The 25924-nt window shown below is 55.3% G+C and overlaps 8 protein-coding genes and 1 non-coding gene across 9 annotated transcripts, besides 2 other annotated features; 3 read left to right on the top strand and 6 right to left on the bottom strand.

Annotated features, from left to right (window-relative positions):
• Positions 1–2632: part of a sequence feature (repetitive element) that runs on past the window's edge.
• A 176-nt stretch (positions 2633–2808) lies between these two features.
• Positions 2809–3923: a sequence feature (possible transcribed region).
• A 903-nt stretch (positions 3924–4826) lies between these two features.
• CYME_CMT063C (chloroplast membrane protein ALBINO3 or ARTEMIS) lies at positions 4827–6293 on the top strand (the record flags this gene model as incomplete). The annotated part of the gene is made up of 1 exon (XM_005539064.1): positions 4827–6293. One exon carries the CDS (start codon positions 4827–4829, stop codon positions 6291–6293), a length of 1467 nt encoding a protein of 488 aa, XP_005539121.1.
• A 1362-nt stretch (positions 6294–7655) lies between these two features.
• On the bottom strand, positions 7656–9626 carry CYME_CMT062T. The gene has a single exon (XR_002461690.1). It is a non-coding gene; the product is annotated as a hypothetical transcript (transcript).
• Positions 9627–10261: 635 nt separating this feature from the next.
• CYME_CMT061C (zeta-carotene desaturase) lies at positions 10262–12160 on the bottom strand (the record flags this gene model as incomplete). Its single annotated transcript, XM_005539063.1, has 1 exon — positions 10262–12160. The coding sequence occupies one exon, from the start codon at positions 12158–12160 to the stop codon at positions 10262–10264; it is 1899 nt and encodes a 632-aa protein (XP_005539120.1).
• A 973-nt stretch (positions 12161–13133) lies between these two features.
• On the bottom strand, positions 13134–13979 carry CYME_CMT060C (hypothetical protein; the record flags this gene model as incomplete). Its single annotated transcript, XM_005539062.1, has 1 exon — positions 13134–13979. The coding sequence occupies one exon, from the start codon at positions 13977–13979 to the stop codon at positions 13134–13136; it is 846 nt and encodes a 281-aa protein (XP_005539119.1).
• On the top strand, positions 13357–14178 carry CYME_CMT059C (hypothetical protein; the record flags this gene model as incomplete). The annotated part of the gene is made up of 1 exon (XM_005539061.1): positions 13357–14178. One exon carries the CDS (start codon positions 13357–13359, stop codon positions 14176–14178), a length of 822 nt encoding a protein of 273 aa, XP_005539118.1.
• A 3131-nt stretch (positions 14179–17309) lies between these two features.
• On the bottom strand, positions 17310–18146 carry CYME_CMT058C (phosphoribosylglycinamide formyltransferase; the record flags this gene model as incomplete). Its single annotated transcript, XM_005539060.1, has 1 exon — positions 17310–18146. The coding sequence occupies one exon, from the start codon at positions 18144–18146 to the stop codon at positions 17310–17312; it is 837 nt and encodes a 278-aa protein (XP_005539117.1).
• A 145-nt stretch (positions 18147–18291) lies between these two features.
• On the top strand, positions 18292–18906 carry CYME_CMT057C (hypothetical protein, conserved; the record flags this gene model as incomplete). The annotated part of the gene is made up of 1 exon (XM_005539059.1): positions 18292–18906. The coding sequence occupies one exon, from the start codon at positions 18292–18294 to the stop codon at positions 18904–18906; it is 615 nt and encodes a 204-aa protein (XP_005539116.1).
• Positions 18907–19654: 748 nt separating this feature from the next.
• Positions 19655–21478, bottom strand: CYME_CMT056C (probable sodium-dependent transporter; the record flags this gene model as incomplete). The annotated part of the gene is made up of 1 exon (XM_005539058.1): positions 19655–21478. One exon carries the CDS (start codon positions 21476–21478, stop codon positions 19655–19657), a length of 1824 nt encoding a protein of 607 aa, XP_005539115.1.
• Positions 21479–23387: 1909 nt separating this feature from the next.
• Positions 23388–23891, bottom strand: CYME_CMT055C (hypothetical protein; the record flags this gene model as incomplete). Its single annotated transcript, XM_005539057.1, has 1 exon — positions 23388–23891. The coding sequence occupies one exon, from the start codon at positions 23889–23891 to the stop codon at positions 23388–23390; it is 504 nt and encodes a 167-aa protein (XP_005539114.1).
• Between the last annotated feature and the right edge of the window lie 2033 nt (positions 23892–25924).

Genomic DNA, 25924 nt, shown 5'->3' with positions numbered 1-25924 from the left:
CTTTTCTTTCCAGTTGCTCTTCTGTCAGCGGTCCGTACTTTTTTATATCTTCAGGGCTCCGTTAACACTTTCCCATCTCGACCTTTTGAAATGTGCACCCGAGTCCATGGTATGTATACGATGTTCGGAACTCATCTGCAGGTATCGTAGCGAAACGCCTTGCGCACTCCTTGTATGTTCGTGTAGTTGGAGCTGGTGTACACCCTTTTTTCGGAGCCCAGCGCCCTGCTCCGTTCGCTAATGCGAGCCTCTGACTTTCATCCTCCTCCAAGGCGCTGAACTCATCGAAAATTTTCTTGAATGCAGCTTGCTTCCGACAGTATAGATTAATACGTAGACGATCCCACCAGGGCTTTGTATACTCCTCCCACAGTGCATCCCAATGCGCAACACGAACTTCCATGAAATTCCGAAAAGCTTCAAAGTCCGCTCCTCGGCTAGTCAACTCGCTCAAGGCTTCCAGGTGCTCCTTCATTCCTGCATTCCATGTCTCGATTTTCTTCCTCGCATTCATTATACCGGATTCTCGATAGTATCTCGCTGTCGAGAATCTCGACAGACCCATGTCCTTCTGGCGCAAGTTACCGTCGTGACCATATTCCGCACGTTTCGGTACTGCGATGGCTATGATATTCGTGTTCCCAGGGTCCGCGCCAACGACAAAGTCGTTATCCTGCACTTTCTGTGTGGCAAGATCCGCCTTCTTGTTTTCATCATGCTTCACCGCGCCAACGATAAAGCCGTTATCCTCCACCTCCTGCGTCGCAGGACCCGCCTCCTTCTCATCTTCATGCTTCGTCACGGGCAATATCGAACACGGGCCAGGACGATCGCTTTTCAACCGCCGATAGTCAACTCACATGGCTACGCCATCGGTTTCGATCATCCCCGCGGATAGCTTTTGCTTGCTCACTTTGAGGCGTTTGAAATCGAAGCAGAATATCTTCGATTTCAAACGTCTCCCGGTTTTCGCCGGAGAACACCTCCCTGCTGACATCGAAATCCGGACAGATCTCCTTCATGATGTCCTGAAAGACTGTGGAGTCGATCGTCACAAATGGGACTTGATCTCGCGTAACCGAACGACGTTGAAATGCCTCGCCAGAAGCGCAGCTTCCCGTTTCTCCGGCACTGCATTTGCTTCCACACCCTGCTCCATATCGGCCCTGCGTGCCAGTTCTCCGTTCAGGAATATGGAATAGCGCAGGACAGGGCGATCGTATCTTTTCTTATCTTTTTTCAACTCTGATATCTTTTCTGCTGGACTCGCCAGCCCCAGTGCTGCACGGTGCTCTTGTATAGCCGCACGGATTACAGAAGCTTCATTCGTTTTCCTGCATGATGTCTTCTCGTGAACAAGTTCGATCTCCTGTTCATTCTTACTATCGTTTTTGATGCTATCGATGATGATCCATATCGCTTTGCGAGAGATGCCCGGGTAGAGTGCAAACACGGCGCGTATCATGAAACGTTCGAGGTTCACGGTCAAATGTTTATTCAGGCTCGTGGGGTACTTTATCGCTCCGTATTCGTAAATACACGAGTCAACCCTGTATCGAGTACCCTCGAAGCTGTAGAAGGGATGTTTTTCGTGGAGGGCATGCACTCGCTCATTTTCCGTCCGCGTTTCCCCTGTACCGAGCATCAAGTATCGAATAGAGGTCGTATCGAACAACTCGTCTGGGACCTCGACTGTTTGCATGTGCGTCACGTCGCGATACATCTCCCTCGCCGAGTGCATCAGTCCTGACGACGCTTTGACAATACTCTTGGAGTACGAGTCGACACGGTTTCTGATAGCGTCTCGCAAATTTTCCCTGTAGGGATCCTTGATATGTCCAAGAAGACCAGCTTTCACCACCTTCTCGTCGTACAGTCGTCTTTCTTGCATCCCTCGACGTAGAGCCTCCTCCTTTTGCTTCTTTTTCTTCTCCTCTTCTTCTGGACTCGGCACTGTGTTTTGTTTTCTTTCTGGCAGCCGGCGACACTGGGCCTCCAGGATCGTCGACTTGCTTTTTCATAACTTTCCTTGTTTAGTTTTTTTTTTTGAAAAAGAACCCTCTTTGAACGCTCCTCTTATATACTGCGACAAAACACTAGAATACACTTGTTTGAGTTTTCAAACACAATTGAACTGAAAACTATACTTGCCCATAAAGTCAACGAAAATACAACTTTAACACGAGAGCTAGACGCTGCTGATCACGATTACGTTTCCCTTCAACGGCGGCATGCGCGTCGTGTCTCACGCCTGCCTGATCTCCTAGGTGCGCGCACTGAGCGCGATGCGTGCACCGCGCGAGACGCTGCACCGATCGATGAAGGACACGTGTCCGACACCCCGCATTGGCACATGCGTGCTCTCACCGGTGCACTGCAGCCAAAACAACGTATTGTACATCGGAAACTCACGTAGAATGAACTCTTGCTATAGGTTCTGTCGCTGGTGCCGACGCTACTGCCCATCGCAGTACCGCCCCGACAGACAAGGGGATGCAGGGGCCTGGCACGATACCCCTCGACGCCTCTATCAAAAGCGTAGCCATTGTAGTATCTTACGCTTGTGCGGGCGAGGTATGCATCACCCTACTCAACAGGAATTTCGTTCGTTTTATTGATCATAAACAAACTATGCGCCGCAGTCTTCCCGACTACGGATACACGTTTATTCCCGTTTCTTGCAGTCCATTCTGCACAGACGCTGGAATGAGAAACTGGTTTGAATTGTGCGGTTTTCGTGCGCCCCACTGCTCGACAGTCCCGATTTCTGACCATGCCATGAGGCCGGTTGTCGCTGTTGTTGTCGTCATTCAAAAATCGTATACAGCGTCAGCACTCTGCCCAGATTCCTTTCGAGCCAAGTTCCGATGATACTTTCGTTTTATGGTCTTCGGACGCTGAGCCTCGTAAACGACCTCGTCCGTAAAGGTTCCCGGGGCAACGCCTGGAGCTACGCGCCGTCGTTCGCCTGTCTGAGACGTCGAACAAATGACCTCCGACAGCGTACAGCGCCTACTAGCGCTAGCCCTACAGTAAGAAGAATTCGTGCGTGACATTGAACACTTGGTATCCTGCTTAGAAGCCACGCCTGCCGGGGTGCGAGATCCACTCGTTCACGAGGACGGCTTCCCCCGTTCGGACTGCGATGTACACCAGATCCGCCAGTATCGTCAACGTCTCGTGCGCCTGCAAACCGACTATTATCTGATAATGAAAGAAACTGGAAGGCTGCTTCCGGAGATGCTTCCAAGCGGGCCAGCACACACGCAAACCGCACCGTCTACAGCGTCTGCGTCACGAGTCGTGGAGAGCGCACCAGCGGTGCGGGCTGCCTCGAGCCGGGAACACCGCCCCGGAGACAACCAGCCAGCACAAAGCTTAGACTGGACTGAGACGAGTCTGGGTCAGTCGAACCTGAGACCGTTCGCAAAGGTGGTGCAGGTAGAGGCTGGGTCACCAGCGGCCCAGGGAGGCCTCCTACAAGGCGACCTGGTTGTACGCGTCGCCTCCTGCACTGTCTGCGAGACGCTCGCGATGACGGTGGTATTTTCGGTTGTGACGGGTTTGCGCGCTTCAGCACCTGAATGCTCGGTTACCACGCACGACATTGTTGTCGTACCAACTCCATGGGCAGGTGCTGCTCTACTTGGTGCTCGTTTTGAGCAATACTAGGGTGTGCGTCCAGCAAAGCTTCGCGTACTCGCGAGTTTTCGGTGGCGTCGCAACGCAGCTGGTACCCCGAATGCGTAGACGCGCACTGGTGCGTCCTTCGGTGCACATGCGGACGCACGAGCGCCAACAAGGGAGCGGGATGCCAGGAACGCGACACCGGCCGCTGTGTCACAGCGTATTCCTCGGAACTGCGACATCGTCATGATGAAGACGTTTGCTGAATACTCGCGAGCGTCGACTGCTCGAAAGCGAGTGGTCGTCCATCCAGCGTATATGCACTGCGGCGACATGCGTTTGCTGTTCCCGCTGTCCTCGGGCGAGTGCACCAGCATGCGTCGAAAGAAGCGCGATCCTCTGAGCACGGGGTTTGGTCTGGAGGCACCAGAAGCCAAACCATGATGATGGTTGATATGTATCGCGTGAAAATGGATGTACATATCGTTCCGCACGCCGATCGATGTGAGCACTTTGCACATGCGGTACCGTTCCCCCTCAATGTTCTGCATTGTACCGTGCTTGCCAATCGCGACCTTTCAAGGTGAACGAGCAGCTCAGTGCAGTTTCGCCTGCGAACGGGAAGACCGCTGATGCAAGCCTACCTCAAGTCGGTGAACCATGGTCTGCGAGTCGCGCAAAGTATTGCTGGAAACGGGCTCCGGTCACTATGCAGCACGTGCAGGCCTACTCTGCGAACTTACTGCTGGGTAGCGACGCCCGAGCGCAGCGGACGCTCTTTCAGGCAGGGGCTCGGCGCTGTGCAGCATGCGGGGCTGTCGCCCGCTGCCGACGTGCGCTTCGCCCGCAAGGGAACGGTATGCCCGACGCGAGTTACCTTTCGTAACCCGCTTTCCAAAGCTCATGCTTCATAGCAACGAACTTTGAACGTGTTGCCTTCCGGGTCTTTGAAATCCTGGGAATCTGTCGACATGTAAAGCGCCGCAGCATATCCGCCATCGCCTCCGCCGCACCAGAGACGATCGTACTGCCGCGATCGATTCTGTCACCGCCGCCGTCGACGTCATCGCCCTTCACACAGTGGCCTGCTGAAGCGCTGGACGGAGTTCGCTCGTCGACACCGCCCGCTATTCTCACACCTATTGCCGTTGCTGCGTAGTACCTGCGACCGTTTTCAGGTCGAATTACTGGGATCAGGTATGGGAGCGTTGCAGATCCTGTCAACGCAGCGGATATGCGGTCGTTTGCTGGAGGTGTCTGGGCGAAAGCTGGACACGGAGGCGGAGGCGAACGATACAAACAGCATTGCTCGTAGCGAGCAGCGGCTTTTGTTTCGTTTTGTTCCAGTGCTTGCGACTGGACCGACTGCTGGAAGTTGCGGGTGTAAAATAGGCTTTGTTGCTGGACTTTATGCGTCAGGCACAGGGTCAGTGCGTTCCCTTGCAACCGCTTCGCGGCAGTGCGGGTACACGGCAGCCGGGTGCGGCCTCGGGGGTGCGTGGCGGCGCTGCAGGCTGCGGCCTGGTGGTGAACCAAACCGACGACGTGTAGGCTTGATGTCGCCGCGCCGGCGTTCGGTTGGTGTGCAGTCCCTTCGTTTACAGTTCGTCGACCCGAGTCAATCGCTAGCTGCGCTGCAGGACAGCTGGCATACGGTTACGTTTGCGCTGGCTAGTGCATCACTTCTGCTGGTCGATGCTGCTGACGGCTCGACGAGTGCAGCTGCTGCAGCGACTGCGGCAGCTGGGGCCCAGAAAGCAGGCCTCTGGAACGGTTTCGTGCACCTGATTGAGACGATCATCACGGGCACCGGCGATACCCTGGCAGCGCTCGGTGTTCCTGGCTCTTATGGATTCGCTATCATTTTTCTGACCATTATTGTCAAGGCGATCACTTTTCCGCTCAACTATAAGCAGATGAAAAGCACGATGGCGATGCAGGCGCTGGCGCCGAAAGTGCGTGAACTTCAGGCGCGGTATCGGGACAACCCACAGTTGCTGAACCTCGAGACGGCCCGTCTGTACCAGGAGGCCAAAGTGAACCCGCTGACTGGTTGTCTACCAGTCTTTGTGCAGTTGCCAGTCTGGATAGCCCTCTATCGAGCGCTCATGAACCTCGCCGCTGATAATCGGTTGGATCAGGGATTCTTCTGGTTGCCGAGTCTCGAGGGCCCCGTGCGTCAGGGCCAGGGGCTTTCCAGCTGGCTCTTTCCGTTCCAGAACGGTGCACCGCCTATAGGCTGGCATGATGCAATCGCGTATCTGGTCCTTCCGTGCCTCTTGGTGGTTTCACAGTCCATCAGTCAGAAGATTCTGCAGCCACCGGTTCAGGATCCGCAGCAGCAACAAGCGAATGCGATTCTGCGCTTCCTCCCGTTCATGGTAGGATGGTTCTCTCTGAACGTGCCCAGCGGCCTGGGATTGTACTGGGTCACCAATAATATCGTCTCTACAATCCAAACTATTGGCATCAAGCGTTACCTGGCATCGAAGCAGCCCGAACGAGTGGGCGCCCCGCGCACCCTCGACGGTGCTGTCGACGAACGCCTCAACCCGGAGGCCATGGGATTCACGCCGCGGACCAGCGAGACCAACGGGGATGCTGTGGATACCGAAGATCCATCCACGAAATCCAAACGCAAACCAAGTAAGAAAAAACGACGGTAAAGCGGGAAACGGGGTAACTGGAGTGCTGCGAACGCGTCTCGCATTTCCATTTTTCTTGTCTCCGAAATACACATGATTGCAGCGCTCGTTTCACCTCATCTCGTCGTCGTGACGCGATGCTGGAGGTCGCTTGGAGGTCCACATACCACCGATGGTTTCATGGTCGCAACGTCGATGCGGCTGCTTCCCCTGACGCTCCAGTGGCCGAGACTTCGGGCTCTGTGCCGGACACGGACACCGGCTTACTGCGAACCTCGTGCGGACGTTTCGAGACTTGGATGTGTGCTTCACGAGGTATCGAGTCGTGTTGGCGACTGCTGCTTCGGTAAAGGGGCGTTTGTGTGTGTATGGCATACTTTCCAGCGAACCGCACTTCTATGCATTTCGTACAGAGACAGGGGTCGGCGGGGAAGGTGCCAGCGCTGGGTCCAGTGGCCGCACTGCCTAGATGTTCGCCGATAACGTTGCGGAACGCTTGGGCGGCATCATGAGCAAAGCACGCGCATGAGGTGCCTGAGTCACCGTCTTGTCATCACTGTTGAACGAGAAATGGTCCATGGAGTTTCCGCGACTCGGTACGTCTTGCAGCGTGGTTACGCCGAGTCTGATGCTCGCCTCAGTCCGTGACACTTTTGTCGGCGAGACTGGAGCACTTTAAAGTCGGTTGGCGACGCTAGACATGAGCATGAGCACCATAAGCAACCAGAATGAGACAACAAGGGAAGCCATGGTGCAACGATTACATGATAAGAGCGTATACCGATATGAGGTATCAGGGTGCGTTTATACATCGACCTGTAACGCCATCGTTTTAGAATGGAACGAATTCTGATACGAGCTATCAAGGTGCGTCTATACGTTGAACTGAAACGCAATCGGTATGTGATGCAACTTCTATCAGGACGCGCTCCGGCACTTGGTTTCACATCACCGGATCCAGGTGGCGTTCGGGAGCCGTGTCGAGCATCAATTGCCACTTCTCCCCACTGGGTAGCATGTCATTCCGACTGGTTTGCGTGAAACACCTTATCGATATCTTGAAAAGAGAAAAGCGTTGAGCGCGATGAAGTGCTAGTCGCTTCTCTGGCCTCTATTACGCATTAGTGAGCGTTTCTGGGTCCAGGAGCTGAGGCTTCTGTGTTTTACGCACCACGCACATCGCTTCCAACGGGGCACCGACTGCTATCTGGTGTGCAGTGGCGCAAGGTTAAGTGAACTTGCCGGGGCAGCAATGACGCGAACAACGAAGCGGAAACACCCTCAAAGAAGCCGTCATGCGCTCGACGCTCAGCGGGATCCTGCCAGAATACCCACCAATATCGAGGAATCGTATCCCTTGATGTTTCACCAGTCTCCCAAAGGGAAATCCGCCCTGGTTTATCTCTAAACAAGATGACCCAGCCTTGATGGATTGCTGAACCGGTCTACACGACTGCCTGGATCCAGGCGAGAATCCAGTGCCTTCTCTCCGGCACCCTAATTTTACGCTCTCGACCGTGCTCCGCATTTTCCACAGTGCCTACACGAGCTATGAAACGATTCGCTTGAACATTCGCGCCATACAAATCAGCTGGACGCTCCGGAAGCGCGGGTCATCATCGGCTGCCGTTCGACACATTCAGTGCTCAGTGCGGAGCGTGCCCCAGCGCACATGAACGCCTTTTGGAATCACACCATAGCACGTTTCCCACCTGCAACTGCCTCGCCATTTGACGCTCAGTCACCTCACTGTGCACCTTCTCGTGCATCCGTCTATGTGTCGCGCTCTTCTTTCTACCAGATTCAGCGGTCCCGCATGCTCGTGATGCGTACACATGTCGTGCTGAACGCATCGATGGGTCTCGCAGATACTCGATTCCTGGACTCGTTGTTCGGTCTGGCCGTTTGACCGGGAGTGCGGGCTTCTGGGCATTGCAGCACGTCTAATGCCATTGACTTGCATCACCAAACGACACGACTTTGAGATCACCTGGTTTCCGGCCCGTTGAGGGAAGTGGCGAATGCGCGAGTCGTGTCTACGTTCTACCGATACCGTTGCCGAGTTCAGCGTGATCCCAGGTTATCCTGCCAGCAACCGCCCATATGGTTCATTTCGACACTCGCGTACTTCCTGAATGAAGCGCACGAAGCATTCGCCTCTGCTCCGTACGGTGCTCGGTGCATCGGGATCGGTTCCGACCTTGTCGTTCCAGATGTTCGGATACCTCCTGACTTCCACCGTACCCGAATCCCAATGAAATGGAGTAGTGGGAAAGTTAAACGGCTTCACCTGTTTTCAGGTCAGGTCTTTGGTTGCGTCCGCTATATCTAGCGATACGGCGATGAATGCGATGTTCTTCGACGCGGGATCCACGCCCGCCACAAAGTCGTTCGCTTCGCTTCCTCTACTGTGAGGGCTCGGGCATGCGTCCAATGTCGCGACAGAGGTCCCGGCTTCACAAAGTGCGTGCTGATTGATATTCCATCAGCGTCTGTCGCCCGTGTACATTTCCTTCAGCCTATCCCTGTAGGCAAGAAAACCTGGGCGCGTTCCTGATTGCCCTTCGCAGAGTTGTTCGAATGCTGCGTACTTGCCCGCGGAGACCAGCTCTTCCGTCGCCGTGTCCTTGACATGGCGGGGAGTCATGGGTATCGTCGCTGTACGCTATGTACGCTTTCTCGTCGGATTCCAGAGGCACTGGGTAGACGGTGGCTCCGGAACTCGCTCCTTCTATGTCTCCATGGATCTGTGCTGTCTCAGGTGCCTTTTCATGGCGTTTTCCGTAGCGCGAACACCCACAGACCGAAGCGCGCGCTTGCACCCCATCCCGCCAACGAGCAGAAAAGCAACACAGCGGCTCAGGATTGTTGAGTGCAGAGAACGATTCCTCAAAGAACGGTGTCGCAGAAGCGAGTGACCCGTCTAATGATCCGTTAACGTAACAATGGCGTTCGGGAACAGAGGGAGCGCCCTCAATCGGAGTGAGCCAGAAAGAATAGGCGGGCACGAAGAGCGGCTCAATGCCAGCCTCAGTTGCATACTCCTTGGCAGATTCTGAGTGATGGAAACCAGCGTTTCCTGAAAGCAGCACGGAACATCATAGGAAGCGGGAAACCCGACGAGTGCCTCGATGAAGGATGAGGTGCTGTTAGGTCCCGCGTATTGTGTTACCTGTTTAGGCGATCGTACGATTGAATCGCCCGCAAACGGATGATATCGGCATGCTCGCTCGTCTCTTCCTTACGAACAGCAGGTTGTCTCCCTTTGAATACCCGTATACAGATGAATCAGTCATTCCCGATAAAGACTCATCGACTGAGGCGAAAACCAGTGCCAACTATCATTCGGGTTTGCGTTTCAGTGCGTGCTCGATGTCGTATTGCTGAACCGGAGGCCGTCGCTGACAGAAGCGCGCTTCTTTTCTGTGTTTATCATTGTCTCTTTGACACCGTCCAGATCACCCGTGTGAAAAATTCTTATCTTCTGGGTACTCCGGTTGTAAATCTCAGAGAAACTACGCGCTGAAATCAACTCACGAAGAGACATTTGTGTGGATAGACTATGGAAAGTTCTAGCATGAATACACAACCTTCCGAATGAACACAACGAGAAGACAAGTTCAATCACCTGCTGAGAGCAACATGACGTACTCGTCAACGTCATTTTTTTCGAATGCTTGCAGTGACAGTATAACGATTTTCGGCAACCTCCCTGCCGTCTACAGGATACAAATCCTGCTGTTGAATTGCGGGGAGACAAACGATCCAAAATGAAACGGGGGTGCTGGCACAGGTGTTCCAGAGTTCACAGCTCGGAATCCAGCAGCACGCGCGATGCTGCGTCCGTTCCTTCTGCTGTCACGCCAAAACGTGGCAGCATCGTAGCCTCACCATCAGCCGAACTCCGCTGACACTGAGCTCCTATATTCGCAAGGCATCTGCGCACAACGAGTCGAGGCAACGCCGCATACCACGACAAGACGCTACCGCTAGGACGCTTCCGTCGAGAGCGTAGAACGTTGCATTGGCGGTGCAGCGGCATAGGTCAGCGTTGCCCCGTTGCCCTGTTTCATGGCAGTGAGCAGGTCTTCGACGATCGCTTGGGCTGCGAGCCGTCCGCTCCGCACCGCCCCCTCCTGTGAATCAATATAATCCTGTTGGGTGTAGCTCCCCGCGAGATACAAGTTCGCGATCGGCGATCGCTGTGTCGGTCGATACCGCTCAGCGCCAGGTGCCTCTCTATAAAGGCTTTGTCCTAACTTAACAACGTTGCTCCAGATGCATTGCAGGTTGCGGGCACTAGGGAAAAGCTCCTGGACCTGGCTGCAAACCTTGGCAACAATCGCTGCATCCGCCATGTGCAAATAGGGATCGGCGGGCGTAATCACACACTGTAGAAGCGAGCCCTGTCCAGCTCGGTAGTAATCCGCGGGGGACGTTACCGCAAGGTCAGCGAAACAGGAGAAATCCGCATCCGCGCTGTAAAGCAAGTTATCCAGACCGCGAGCGTCGCCGTCTCGATGCAGGGACCCGTCTGCGAGCTCCGTTACCCAGCCATTGAAGCGTAACTGTACTGTGATCACAGGCACCGTCTCCAGACGCTTGATATTGGCAAAGTATTCGTACTGCTCACACCACGAGTCTGGAATCAATCGTTTCATCCCGGGCACGTCTAGGGCAGCGACCACGACATCAGCTGGCACGTACGTGCTGGACACTGCCCGGTTCTTCGTGGCGGATGTCGAAGCAGCAGAACGGACTCGTACACCTACCACGCGTTCCTGGCCGGTTTCCGCATCCGACTCGGTGATGAAACTTCGAACACCCTGTCGAAGATATAAGCGACCGCCGCGTGCCTTGATATACTCTAGCATGGGCTTGAGCATGTACTGGACCGGGGCGCCAATCAGAAGCCGAAGCTGACTCGCTTCCGTCCGAACAGCGAAAAGCTGAAAGATCGTCAGCATACAACGAGCACTGATCTGATCGCAGTCGATGAAGCCGAGTGCATATGCAATGGGATTCCACAAGCGTTCAATGCTGCCGCGACTGCCACCGTGACGCATGAACCATTGTGTAAAACTCATTTCGTCCAGTTCTCGAACTTGTTCCATCGCACCGTCAAAGTCGACCAGTGCTCGAATGATGGGCGATGTGCCAAGCGCGATCGCGTTCCGCAGTTTATCGATCAAGTTCAGCTGCTCGGTGGTGAAGAACGCCTTGAGGCCGTTCCAGGGTGCCCCCACTGGTCCAAATCGAAAGTCTAGCTCCGCCAGACGCCCGTCACGGTTCACAAAGATATGGCGATGTTCTTTGGGAAGGAAATGCTGATCGAGAACGCCCAGCTGACGCATGATCGCAAACAAGTTGTAGTAGCACCCGAAAAAGACATGCAGTCCCATTTCGATATGGTTACCGTCTCTGTCCTGCCAGGAACCGACCTTGCCTCCGTAAAAGTTGCGCGTTTCGAAGATATCCACCGCAAAGCCAACGTCGGCAAGCTCCATGGCGGTCGCGAGACCTGCTAGCCCGGCGCCGATGACGACCGCTCGCCGGGGTTCACCGCTGGGACGGAGCCCGAACTCCGACGGCTCGTAGCCTCGTGCCTCGAGCAGCTCCCGAGCGGAACGAATAACACGAAAAGCGTCTGTGCCGTCCTGATGCATCGAGCAGTGGCTCTGTCGCCAACCAGTTCTCAAGCGTACACCACCCCGAACGTACACGCGAGCGTTGTTGTCGTGTGCCTGCCCAGTGGTAGCGTACCGCGGCGACGTTGCACCAGTCGACAGCCCCGTTCGACACCTCACCAGCACTGGTGCCGGTGCAAGCGTGCGACCCAACGGTGCCGCTACGAATGCAGTCCACGTGTCTCCGTTTTGTAGGCACATAAGGGGAACGCTTGCCTCCCAATAATGATATTTAGAAGGTTCCAGTTACGCACAAGTCAGGGTGATCCATTTACCAGCGATCGGTGAATCGAGCGATGCACCCCGGGAAGCGCATCCGAAGCCTCCACGCCAGTTGCCGCTCAGTGCCGCTAGTACTCTGGAGTGCTTGCAGGCAGTCAGACCTGGTAACCTGTTTCCAAGGACATCACGTTTACACGGACGAAGGATCCTAGATTGATGACTCTGTGTATACCGGCATTCGGGAAAGCGTCCTTCTTTCCAGACCCGAGATCCGCGTTCGATTAGCCGCTGGACGTCCTTTTCCCGGGCGGTACTAGTCCGTTCGTAGGTTTTCGCGGAGCGTCGAGTGCCTGCTGCGAGCACCCGCCGCAGCACCTGTATGATCGGTACGGACACAACACGGAGTTGGCACTGCGTTACCATGCCATGGAGTACGTCGACTCGAGGCGAGGTCAGGTCTCGTGGTTCGTTTCTGCTCCGACGCTCGACATGTACAGGCTTGCCAGTGTGTGGTGCGAATCGTGGAGCGAATCCGGCAAGTAGCACGAATATCCGGGCACTGAACGCTACCTTCGCCACCATGCATGAACTGCGTCGCCAGTTCGTGATGCAGGCCTTGGCTCGATACCAACAAGTGAGCAGGTGCACGACACGCTAGACCTGTGTGCTCATTCGGTTCGCGGGACCTACCACCCGGGAGGTAGAACGTGTGTCTTTGGTGTCCATAAACGAGCTTCTTGGTTCAGTCAGCATGCGGTCCGGTGCCGGCTTTGCGTTCTATATCCGCAAACGCCGCTCAAGAATGGTAGGTCCACCTAGAAGCGGCGGTCTGTAAAAAGGTGCAGCTTTCTTCCTGACACCAGAGTGGACAATATACACTGCCTTTGGTGGCAGGACCCTAATGACCTAGTCGACGGCATCCCCAATGAACATTCTCGTCCGAAAAACTGCTTCATAGAAACGACCCCGTAGATGCACGGAGCAGGTGCGCCTCACATGAGGATTCACTTTTCGCAGTGACGCGTACCGCCTGACCGGCAGCGTTCGGCGACGTTGCTTCATAAGACATTGACGTTTGACGCTGTTGCACTGCAACGCGTGGTAGACTTACAGGGTAGAGGCGCAGGTTCGAAAGCGCCGTGACTGGTTGTCTCTTCGTAGTGACTGGGGCTGACATGGCGAACCAGTGGGAGCGGTTCGTATGGCTCGCGCTCGATGCGCCTGACACCATTGTCGAGCGTGCACCGCTGGTGATCCAAGTCGCTTGGCTGGAGGACACGCAACTGCGTCTCTGGGAGCCGGCTGCTCGGGAACCTCTCAAGAGAGGCGACGACGCGGCACTGCGAACATACCTGCGTGACGCTGCAGAGTGCCCGTGGGATCCTGCTACAGACCCGAGTCTCGTGCGCGAGTTTCTTCTTTCTAGAGCAGTTGATTGCGCTTTTCGTGACGAGCTCGCGGAGCACGCCGGTTGCGTCGTCGATGAAGAGCTGGACACCGATTTCATTGCGGAAACTATGGCTCTAAGTGAGGAACTTGTAAGAGCAGACGACAAGAAGCTGCCGTTGGAAACGCAGGACTTGGACCCCGCAAGCTTCGACTTGCTGCGAGCTGAGCTGGCGCTACCGGCCGCATCAGCTCGGGAGGTGCTTCGTGCAGGGGCGCACTGGGCGATAACGCGTTGGCCACCACGCGAACAATGGCTACCACCATGCAGCCGTGCGGATGCACCGGCAACTACAGCTCTGGCGGCGACTGGAGGCGTTCCCTCAGAGGCGCAAGCTACTCCGGAGCCCATGTGCACGGAAACCACAGTTTCCGACGCAACATGTGCATTGCCATCCGGAGTCTATGCACAGCTTCAACGTATTGGGCGCCAGTTGCATAACGAAGAACTCCTCTACACGCAGCATCTACTGAACGCCGCTCTCGAACGAGCACAGACGATGACTGCGAACCCTCGTACTGAGGCGCGCCTGGGTCGCGTCGGACATTGATACCCGCACCACAGGTGTATTCAGACCTGCAGGGAAACGCTCATGCGGACTCGAGCATTTTACGGACACCGGTCGCTGGTACCAGCCAAGGGCGCTTTGAGAATAACCGCTCGACATGAAATTCGGCTTGTCGAGTCACGATTCATTAAGCGGAGAACTGCATTCATGCGATGGCAAACGACACCGATTTCCGAAGCGCACCAGTTCATGAAGCAAACAGACGCACTATATACGCCAACCTGAGCATCATTGTGGATCATCGCGAGGACACATGTCTAGCAACTGTCGTTCCGTGTGGGATGATGCTCATAAGGCCCATGCGTATGCCGACGTGCGTATCTTGCGCACGACTGTGTGTCATGAAGCGTCTGCTGAACGGAGGTCAGGACGCTTGTTGCTGAAGTTTGGGACGCGTTTCCGCTACATCCAATTCAGGATAAAGTCGATCGGGTTCTCTGTAACTCGGGTGCACGTGCCAACGTTGGCTTCTCAGTGCACTTCTATGAATTCCAGCCAATGGGAGCTTTTTCAGTGACTGCTTCCTTTTCCTATTACAGGTCTCGGAGCTTGGAACACGCTGGTCTCTTGTTTGCTTCCGAATCCGTTGCATGCAGTCGAAGGGTGTTGATGGCAGTGGTGAGGGTCTCACTTACCGGCTTTCGGCATTTTTCTACGCATTTCCTGAACAGACGATATTGGCGATGCACGCGTCGATCGCCATTTGTCTCTTCAGTATATGCAACGCAGGGGCGCCATTTGCAGCGGTGACACTTGGATGTGGTCAGGCGGTCGAATACGTCCACGACACCTCGTCTTTTGTTTATTGCCCTTTGCCGCGTAAACGCTCGCTTGATTGCTCAGTACATGCCCTTGACAGATACAAAGGGTTATCCTCGATGCCAAGCTCGATTTCCGGGTCAGTTGCCGTACCTCACGATGCCGAGCTCCTTCTGGTTGATCCGCCGCGAGCGTACACTGTTCGCTACACACGCAGACGCATGCGGCCGGTTCGATAGAAAATGAGTGAAACGCGAAGTTGCCCAGGGTGAAACGAGTGCCAGAGGGAAAATCCAGTCCGGAGAACTGGTCCAGAAATGCCGATCTGTCTACGCTCGCTTCCCGCAAAGCGCTGACTTATGCTCGACTGGGACAGTTCGCTGCGATGACTCGAGTCCGAGTCCAAGACCTTTTTCCATACAAGCAGGAGAGACGTAAGCCTCTGGGAGCGCACCCCTTGGCAGGTATCACGCTACTGTTGAATGACGCTCCGTCGATGACTTCAAAAAGAAAAGCATTTGTCTTTCGAAAGGAATCGAGTATCTGAACTTCCAAGTTCAGCGAACTTTGGGCATGAGCTGGGAGAAAACGTCGCCGGGGAAACGGCGTCGAGTAGGTTTCCTCGTCAAACCAGCCACGTGAATGGCTACCTCCACGAGTTGCCTCGCAATAGATAGATCGAAAACACCAAGCACCATTGATTGGAGTATGCTACATGTTAGGAAAGTAGACGCGTGCAAACGCGTACATATGAATTGGATCGTAATATGGTTAGGTTTTGCAAATCCCTGTTCGATTGCCTCGCGGATCATCTCGATTCCGGTGATGTCACGAATGCTACCGGGAGAGCATCGAAGGATCCATTCGGAAGAAACGAGCGGTAATCCCGAAACTCTCCATGAATCCGAAAGCCCTTGTTGCTGCACTTGGCATCCTGAAGCCGCATTTCTAAACAGAGTACGAAAACAGTTGCCTGCCAGGAACGGAGCAAGCACTTTCATGTTCCATTGTAAACTGATACGGGTGGGGCGAAACTGCCGCTACGCGAGCGATATGGCACTTGGTTGCGAGCACAAATCGCTAATGAGCCAAGACGCTGGGTCAGGTGAGGCACGCCTCGAGCCGAAGCGCTCCTTGGAATGACCATGCGGTGTTGTCGCCATGCTGTGACCGCACCGGCGCTACCGTTGTTGGCGCAGACGCTCACGTCAGGCACTTGGCGCACGGTAGAGCGTGAAAAACGACTTCGATCTGCGAGATAAGGTATATGTGATCGAGCCTGGAGTCAAGCGCGGGAGCGTCTGCTGCGATGCCGAATGCTAATATCCATCGCGCAAGCGGGAATCCCTGGTGAATGGAAACGTTCTGGCAACAGAAAAAAAAACTCGGATTCGCGTGATAATGCAGCTTTGCAGTGCAGTGTGTGCCGCGACACTTTGCGTTGTTCGACGTAGACGCCTCGGATACGGCGCTTTCGACGGAAGCGTGAACTACCGCAACGAAAAATGCCCGCCATGAAGCAAGACTTTGAAATCTGGGATACATGTGCATCGATATACGAAGGCGATGCTCCAGTCCCTTGGAATTGTCAAAATGTGCGAATTTACCTGCACGACGACGACGACGACGACGACGACGACGCTGTGCACTTCTGCCAGCACGCTGGAACGCGTACATCGCATAGGAGCTCCTCGTTACTCGAAACAAACAAACGATCCGAAATGGATTATATGGCGTGTTGCTCGTTAGCGGTTCCCGGATTCGCTACTTATCCGTTGCAGTACCGGGGAGCGCATGGGTCATTGCCTCGGTCCTCATAGAGTACCCATTACTTTGTACGCGTTGTTCCCGGCGTTTGCCTACGCGGCATTCCATCCGTCGTGCTCAAGCTGTCTTCAAGTGCTCGCATCTTGTGAGGAATATTGATCCGGGCATACGTATCCCGCGGGAAGACGCTCGGCTGGTACGGGTGCACGAAGCACCATCTGCACGAGGCCGGCATATGGCAACAGCACGTCGAGCACCGCCGGTTGCAACAGCAGTTACACCAGGCATACGGATTCCGAAACAAGTCAGCCTCCAGTGCTCGTCTAGCCCGAAGCGGCTGTTGCGTACGCATCCCAAATGGAAACAGCGCGTCAAAACAGCATCCCCGGGGCGCTTTCGGGGCCCGCAGCATCCGCCACATGCTTCCATCACCTGAACGCAGCGCATGGGTTGCTTCTCCAGACGTCTACCAACCGCCACTTTGTCGTTCTGAATGTGCCAATGCTCTCTCCGTAATGTGCTCATTATCCTACTCGCGCTGCTGTCGCCCAGTCCGGGGCAACGCTGACGAACGCTATGCCGCTGCTCTAGACGTTTTGTCGTTGTCGGATCCGAACGCGACGTCCATCCAGAATCAGGGCATCTTGGCAGAAGAGTTCGACTGCTTCCGGCAAAAGACGACACTCCTCCGCAAATACCCGAGCAGCCAGTGTCTCCACGGTATCCTCATCGAGGACGGGAACGGCGCTCTGTAGAACAATTGGTCCATGATCGTATTCGTTGTCCGCGAAATGAACCGTGACGCCAGTCACTTTTGCACCAAAGTCTAGCACGGCTTGGTGTACTCGGTTTCCGTAAAACCCTCGCCCACAAAACGCAGGCAGCAGGGCCGGATGAATGTTCAGCACACGGTTGGCATAGCGAGGCGGAATCCGATAGAAATGCATGAAACCCGCCATAACCACTAAATCAACTCGATAAGCAACCAGGACCTCAGTGATGGCTTCACTGAATCGGTCTGTGTCTGAGAAGGCCCGAGCAGCCACAACCTCTGCGGGTACGTGCCGCTGGGCCGCTCGTTCGAGCGCGAAGCAGTCGGCCCGCGAAGCAACAACGACTACGATCTGGGCACCCAGCAACGTCCCAGTATGTATTCTTTGTAGAAGGTTCTCAAGCGAGCGACCTGTGCCGGAAACGAGTACGCCAACACGTTTTACACGTCCGGCTGCGGCAGCGTCACCAGGTCGAACAGCGCTCGCGTACAAGCGTCGACCGCAGAACAACGCAAGCTCGCCTTGCAACTTCAAAAACGCTATGGATCGCACAAAGCGTCGAGGCCGACATGATTGTAACCGGCTCGATTGACTCCATAGGTGTCGCTGTGTGACCTGGTATGGACCCAGGTACGTTGCCGTGGAAAACATTGCCGGTTTGAAGCAGGCGTACGCCCGCGGCAGTAGCAACGAAGCCAGCAGCAGCGTTTGTCGACTCGCCGTTCGACCTGGACGCCTGCAGTGCACTGGCAAGCGCTGCCGTCGCGTTCCGCTGAGCCTCGTGAAACTGTGGTGAATGTTTCTCCTTTACACCGGGTGCGTCCTTCGAAGGGATATTAGGTTCGGGGTGTGCTCTAAATTGAATGGAGCGGGAGCTCGAACGCAACACTATGGAAGCGTTCGAAGCGGCAGCACTTGGTGGCGCAAGTCGCTGTTACCACGAGGTCGGTATCCGGTGTTCACCGGTTACGCTGCGGAACAGCAGCGAGCCCCGTCGAAGAGGTGCCTTTGTGAATCGCTGGTCATGGTGACGGACGTCGCTTCCACGTGGATGGCATTCGCTTGGGGAGCGGTGACTGGAAGTGCGCTCACGACACCCACAGTGGCGAACAGTGTGCAGGTTCCTGCGTTTGTTGCACCGCTTCGGGGCTTGCTCTCGCTGGTGTTCACCACGTACACAGTCTTGTTTCTGCTGAGATTTGTGATTCCGTGGTTTCCTCAGATCAATGCTGGGCGTCCGCCCTGGTCTATCGTTGTGCTCGCTACCGAGGGACTGTTGCGGCCGACGCGTCGTATCATACCGCCGCAGGGTGGCGTCGATATCACACCGCTTGTGTGGCTGGCGCTTACGAGCCTCTCACAGGAGCTCTTGGTTGGATCTCAAGGTATCATAACACTTTTAACTCGGTGACGAGAACGCCAAGGTTCAGTTAAACGGGCATGATGCCCGAGCAGCGCGAGGTATAACGCCAGTTTCTCTGTACTTGTTTGCAGGTCATACTAACGCATCAGGAGCACGAGCTGCTCGGTGTTTGCTGTCACGTGCAGGATATTATGCATAGGAATTTGACATGCGGAAGAGAGTACTCGGTTTTATGGTGTCAGCGCGGTACGGGCGGAGAGCAAAGAACCGGCGGGAAGCGACCCCGTTCGCGTTCGCAGGGACACCGTACTGCGCAGTACGGAGTATCCAGAGGCTTTGTCCATAGAAAAGCTGTGGCACGTGTCTGCGCAACCGGTCCATTGACATGTATGCATCAATGCTGTCCTCCGAGCGTGACACGTAACGTCTGTACGCACAGGCCGAGGCTTGTAACTGGGCAGGATCCGCTGTCAGCAGCTGCGATGCTCGGGATACCTCGGGAATAGTGGTGATGCACTGATACTGCAGCTGGATCGATTTCCCTCGTATATTTACGGACTCTGGGATATACGTTGCGATGCTCGGGATACCTCGGGAATAGTGGTGATGCACTGATACTGCAGCTGGATCGATTTCCCTCGTATATTTACGGACTTTTGGATGAGAAGCGTTCTCGACAGCAGGGTCCCTGCCATGCGCTCCGGCGTGCACAGAGCAGCGTGTTGCAGTATGCTCCCAAGAAACTAGACAATGAAGTCAAGATGCGAACTTTGTGTGACCCTGAGGCGCACGCTGCTCACACTTCCACGATCTTAACCACCTGCATTCCTTTCATTTTCCGCATTTTCAGCAAAAAGTTTCTCAGCTCGCTTTTTGGTACGATCACGGGATTCGGAGCGTTTCGAAAGTAGACACGTACCCGCGGATGCAGGAGACGGCCCGGAGCGGTCACAATCGGCAGCGCTGTGGGCGGCTGCGACTTCACTCGAGTTTCTCCGACGGTGAGCACATTGGAACGAACAACGGGCTGCGGTGACGGTGCAGCGCTGCCGAGCGGCACTTGTTTGAGATTTCTGAAGGGAGTCAGGCTCGAGGCGCCCGCCATGAACGCTGGAAAGCTCAGGCTCGCGGAACGGCGCAGCAAAACTGCATACGCTGCAGCGATAGGCGCCAGCACAACAAGGCTAATTGACGACGGTACGAGAACCCAGGCACCGTCAAAGTGCTTCGCCGCGAGAATGAAACTTAGCGCTGGCGACTTGAACATCGTCTCGATGGAGATGGTGCGCGCAGTGGCTTCATCGCCGTAGAAACCTGGCATTCGTTTCGAAATGTAATAACCGAGGAAACCGCCAAAAATATGAAAGCCGGCCACTGCCAGCACCAAAGGAGTTTCACTCAGAGCAGCAAGCACCGTTGCGGAGACTGGTGATAGGGCACCCACGATGGTGAACAGGGTCGCAGCAACACCAAGAACCGGTAGCCATGGTGCCAGTCTGCTGCGGGCTTCGTTTGTTCGTAAAACATAGGTATTCAAAGCAATACCAAGCGCCAGAGGCAGCAGGACGACGCGTGCCGTTGAGGTGGCCAAACGAGCGCCGTCAACTGGTACTGCCGCCCCCAGCAACAGCGAGGTGATCAGCGGCAACGCCACCGTGACGAGAAGCGTCGTGGCGGTGGTCATTGTAACGGACATGCCGACATCGCCCTTGGCGATATACGTACACAGATTACTTGCCTGTCCGCCAGATACGGATCCTAGCAGGACCATGCCAGTCAGGATCGCTGACTTGAGAGCCTTACTAGCCGCATCCATACCACCTGGGACAGCTTTGACAGTGTCCAGCGATGCACCTAAGAGCGATGAAACGACTGCAGTTGAGGTCATCACTGTCTTTGCAAGTAGGTAAGCAACCAGCGGCATGACCACGAAGCACATGATCGTATTCACGAGGACTGCGCGGCGTACCATCGATGAGGTCGCCAGCGTCCCCGATGGCGTACCTGCCTCCATGGCGGGCGGCTGCAAACCCAGACACCGACCCACATCTTGCCAGGTTAGCGTCATACCCATAGACAGCATGATAAGCGATAAACCGAAGGTCACGCCCTGTGGACTCGTAACGAATGGTGCGGAAATGAACACCTGAGGATACCTCAGCGCGAGATACGACGCCAACATGCACCACACAGGGAAACCGTCCACGAACCAGCCCGCGAGGCGCTTCCACGGCACCGGCTTCGACGTGAGCGCTACCATAACAGTTCGCCGGGAACCTTGCGCACCAATGCTGCGCTGCTTTTTCTCGCCTCGCAGCACGCGCGGGAAACTGGGTGTGTGGACGAAGCAGCGCGGTTGACCGCACCAAGCACTCGAGCGAGCGTCGAGCCCGCCGCAACCAAAACGACGTATACCGGAACCCAAGGACAGAGTGCATCCTCTATTAATCTTGCTCAACGAGAAACCATTGCGCGAGAAAACTGGCGGCACACGGCTCAACACGAACATCTGCCCGTAACACGAGCGACCAGCACAAGACTGTTCCGTCTCGCCCAGTGTGTTCGCTGCGCTCCCGTCCCTAAATCGTACAGCACAACCTTTCCCCATTCCCTTAAGCATAAAATATCCCTCGACTGTCAAATGCGTTATCGATTCGTTCAGAGTGCCCGGTTCCAACTCGCACACAAGGGTTACGCGATACCTCGTGCGTACGCACTAGAGGTCGCATGATAGCACACATCGTGCGAGCGCGCATGTGCGACACGGATGCTGGCGAATGCGTGCGCGCGTGCACCGGATCGTGCGATCTTTTTGAATCGCAGCGGTGCGCGAGCGTGCACAGCGTGCCCTGCATCACGCAGCGCAGATCGCAACTGGCAGTGGCGTTGCAATCTCCCTGGCGACGGCGCACGTGGCAACTGAATGCTCGCGCGCGGAAAACGTGCATCGCGGCGTGCTGGAAACACGAAACAGAAACTGTACGAATATTGATATTCAGGACAGACCGTCGCTGCGCACGCATGTCGGTGATCAAAAGACCTGGCGCGCCCGCTCCGTCATGGGTCAGGATCGGAGCTGGTACGCAGCGATGCAGGAGCGCGCGACTGCTACCGGCATCACGGAGAGCCAAGGCGCGTTGTGGGGTCGTTCAGCTCACAACCCTCTGGCAACCAAGAGCAGACGCCCGTACGAGAATCGGAAAGCTGTACGATTTCTAGAGGATGTTGGCAGCGAAGGATTCGGGATTTTTGCCGCGAGCCTTCGTGGGCGTGTTGGCCAGTCCAAATTTGTCTTTCGATCGATTAAAACCCTGTCTCTTAGGGAACGAAGCATTCAGCGTAGCAGCAAGCTTCCACGGTTGGATCGGCGCCCGCTAACCCTCAATTGGTTGAAGCGTATCCGCGTCTCCGATGGGAAGAGTCGCCTCACGTCGACAGGACATCCAAGCATCGACAGGCACGCGGCGGTCTCTTTCGTGGTCGCCGAAGGCAACCGCGCATTCCGGGGATTCTGGTCAGATTTATCGATTATATACCATACAAAATCGTTCACAGATATGGGCGATCGGATGTATCCGGTTTCATATCAGCCTCGGATCGATGCATGCATCCGGTTGTCGCCGTAAAAACGGTGACAGACAGTCGCCGGGCCATAAAACACTCAGCTGATACAAATGTCTCCGAGATCCATCCGCCGCCGCACAGCGCTCCATCAAGGAAGAGCGGTTTCATCCAAAGTCCCAGTCATGGCGAGATTACGTTCAGAGACGCTCATGGCCCATGGGCGAGCAACTGCATCCGCAACAACGACGCCGACAACACCAGGGCCCTGGCCCCGAAAAGCATCATCGAGAAAACAAGCGAAATCGCATCGCGTGTGTTAAGGTCGCGTCTCCTACGGAACAGCTGCCAGCCTCGGTGTCCATCCTGACGCAAGAGAGCCACAGCATCGTTAGCAAGGACGCTGATTGATAGTCCAGTAAACACGATTTCGCACCACCTGAAAATCTCAAATGTCTCGACGCAGTGCAGCTACACCTGTGCTCGCCTCGAGTCCGACAAACGACCACCACCTCGGTATCGAGCCGGTACCGTGTGCACGGCGCATAAGGCGCAGAGGATCGCCCTGACGCGGCCACATACTCAATGCACATAAAAAGTCGATGCGTTAGCGTTCTATGCGCGGTCAGCAAAGCTCTTTTCCTGATGCACAGTGACCAGAAAACGCACTGGAAGCAATTTTTCAATGGCGATGAATACCACCGGGAGAGACGCCCGACCTGTTCGCGCACATGCTCCACCCACGCTGGTCACGCCATATTTTGGCTCTAGTCACACACGACCGGGTGAATCTCTGCTCAAGAAACGCGTGTCCCATGCACAGCATCTGCTGCTCCATTACGAATCCTCATTGGTGACGGACCTGGAGAATCGTTCGCGCTTTCCCCTTCTCCAAAATTAAAAACACTCGTGACGCCTTGCTGAGCAGAGAAACATCTCTTGGCTAGTCTTTAGAGGCATATCTGTATTCATTTTGTGTCTCGAGGCGGTTTTTTCTGCAAATAACGCCGGCTTCCGTACAGCTCCCTGCGCGTCTTCGCACTGCTCGCTGACGGAAGTCGCGACTCTTCTCCGATCACATCACCAAGACTCCGAAGCATGAACCCCGCTCCAGCGAGCAAAGCTCCTGCAATCGCGACAATCACATAGTCCGGTGGCAGCTGGTAGCCAGCACAGGGAGCGCGCATGCTTGCGGTCGGGTACCGCTGACCCGCTGCAGGCCGCAGTGTCCCTGCGTCGAACCCGCGCAGCGGTTGTGCAGTGTGCAGCGCGCTCGCACCTGTACGTGACACACGACTGTCCCCCGTGTAATAGTGAGACGCACTACGACCTTCGAAAGGGAAACGGTGGTTACGAATCGTCATCTTTGACCAGCGGAAACCCGTGAACTGGTCTAAGGGCGCGTACAAACGACGAGCGCTCGGCCGCGCGAGTGATGTCCGCAGTCGCTCTCCGCAGGAATACCAAAACATGGTGGTGGTGGTGGTGGTGGTGGTGGTCCCTCTCCGAGGCTCGCGATGCAGCGAGCCTCTATGAGAACTTTATCCTGAAAGAGTTTGCGGGAAGCTTACATGTGGCATGTTAGGGTTCGGTGATCATTCAACATGAAACCTCATATGGATTCGGATTTGTGCCCCATAAAGAGCGCAGTGCATGCAAAAATGAAAATGTTTCTTCATGTATACCCTGCAATGTCGAGGAATCGTATCCCTTGTTGTTTCACCAGTCTCCCAAAGGGAAATCCGCCCTGGTTTATCTCTAAACAAGGTGACCCAGCCTTGATGGATTGCTGAACCGGTCTACACGACTGCCTGGATCCAGGCGAGAATCCAGTGCCTTCTCTCCGGCACCCTAATTTTACGCTCTCGAACGTGCTCCGCATTTTCCACAGTGCCTACACGAGCTATGAAACGATTCGCTTGAACATTCGCGCCATACAAAGCAGCTGGACGCTCCGGAAGCGCGGGTCATCATCGGTTGCCGTTCGACACGTTCAGTGCTCAATGCGGGGCGTGCCCCAGCGCACATGAATGCCTTTTGGAATCACACCATAGCACGTTTCCCACCTGCAACCGCCTCGCCATTTGACGCTCAGTCACCTCACTGTGCACCTTCTCGTGCATCCGTCTATGTGTCGCGCTCTTCTTTCTACCAGATTCAGCGGGCCCGCATGCTCGTGATGCGTACACATGTCGTGCTGAACGCATCGATGGGTCTCGCAGATACTCGATTCCTGGACTCGTTGTTCGGTCTGGCCGTTTGACCGGGAGTGCGGGCTTCTGGGCATTGCATCACGTCTAAGGCCATTGACTTGTATCACCAAACGACACGACTTTGAGATCACCTGGGTTTCCGGCCCGTTGAGGGAAGTGGCGAATGCGCGAGTCGTGTCTACGTTCTACCGATACCGTTGCCGAGTTCAGCGTGATCCCAGGTTATCCTGCCAGCAACCGCCCATATGGTTCATTTCGACACTCGCGTACTTCCTGAATGAAGCGCACGAAGCATTCGCCTCTGCTCCGTACGGTGCTCGGTGCATCGGGATCGGTTCCGACCTTGTCGTTCCAGATGTTCGGATACCTCCGGACTTCCACCGTACCCGAATCCCAATGAAATCGCGTAGTGGGAAAGTTAAACGGCTTCACCTGGTTTCAGGTCAGGTCTTTGGTTGCGTCCGCTATATCTAGCGATACGGCGATGAATGTGATGTTCTTCGACGCGGGATCCACGCCCGCCACAAAGCGTTCGCTTCGCTTCCTCTACTGTGAGGGCTCGGGCATGCGTCCAATGTCGCGACAGAGGTCCCGGCTTCACAAAGTGCGTGCTGATTGATATTCCATCAGCGTCTGTCGCCCGTGTACATTTCCTTCAGCCTATCCCTGTAGGCAAGAAAACCTGGGCGCGTTCCTGATTGCCCTTCGCAGAGTTGTTCGAATGCTGCGTACTTGCCCGCGGAGACCAGCTCTTCCATCGCCGTGTCCTTGACATGGCGGGGAGTCATGGGTATCGTCGCTGTACGCTATGTACGCTTTCTCGTCGGATTCCAGAGGCACTGGGTAGACGGTGGCTCCGGAACTCGCTCCTTCTATGTCTCCATGGATCTGTGCTGTCTCAGGTGCCTTTTCATGGCGTTTTCCGTAGCGCGAACACCCACAGACCGAAGCGCGCGCCTCCACCGCATCCCGCCAACGAGCAGAAAAGCAACACAGCGGCTCAGGATTGTTGAGTGCAGAGAACGATTCCTCAAAGAACGGTGTCGTAGAAGCGAGTGACCCGTCTAATGATCCGTTAACGTAACAATGGCGTTCGGGAACAGAGGGAACGCCCTCAATCGGAGTGAGCCAGAAAGAATAGGCGGGCACGAAGAGCGGCTCAATGCCAGCCTCAGTTGCATACTCCTTGGCAGATTCTGAGTGATGGAAACCAGCGTTTCCTGAAAGCAGCACGGAACATCATAGGAAGCGGGAAACCCGACGAGTGCCTCGACGAAGGATGAGGTGCTGTT

This window comes from Cyanidioschyzon merolae, chromosome 20, assembly GCF_000091205.1.
Source record: "Cyanidioschyzon merolae strain 10D DNA, chromosome 20, complete genome".
Lineage (NCBI taxonomy): Eukaryota > Rhodophyta > Bangiophyceae > Cyanidiales > Cyanidiaceae > Cyanidioschyzon > Cyanidioschyzon merolae.
The sequence above is the reverse complement of the archived record's forward strand: the minus strand, read 5'-3'. Positions and strand labels throughout refer to the sequence as shown.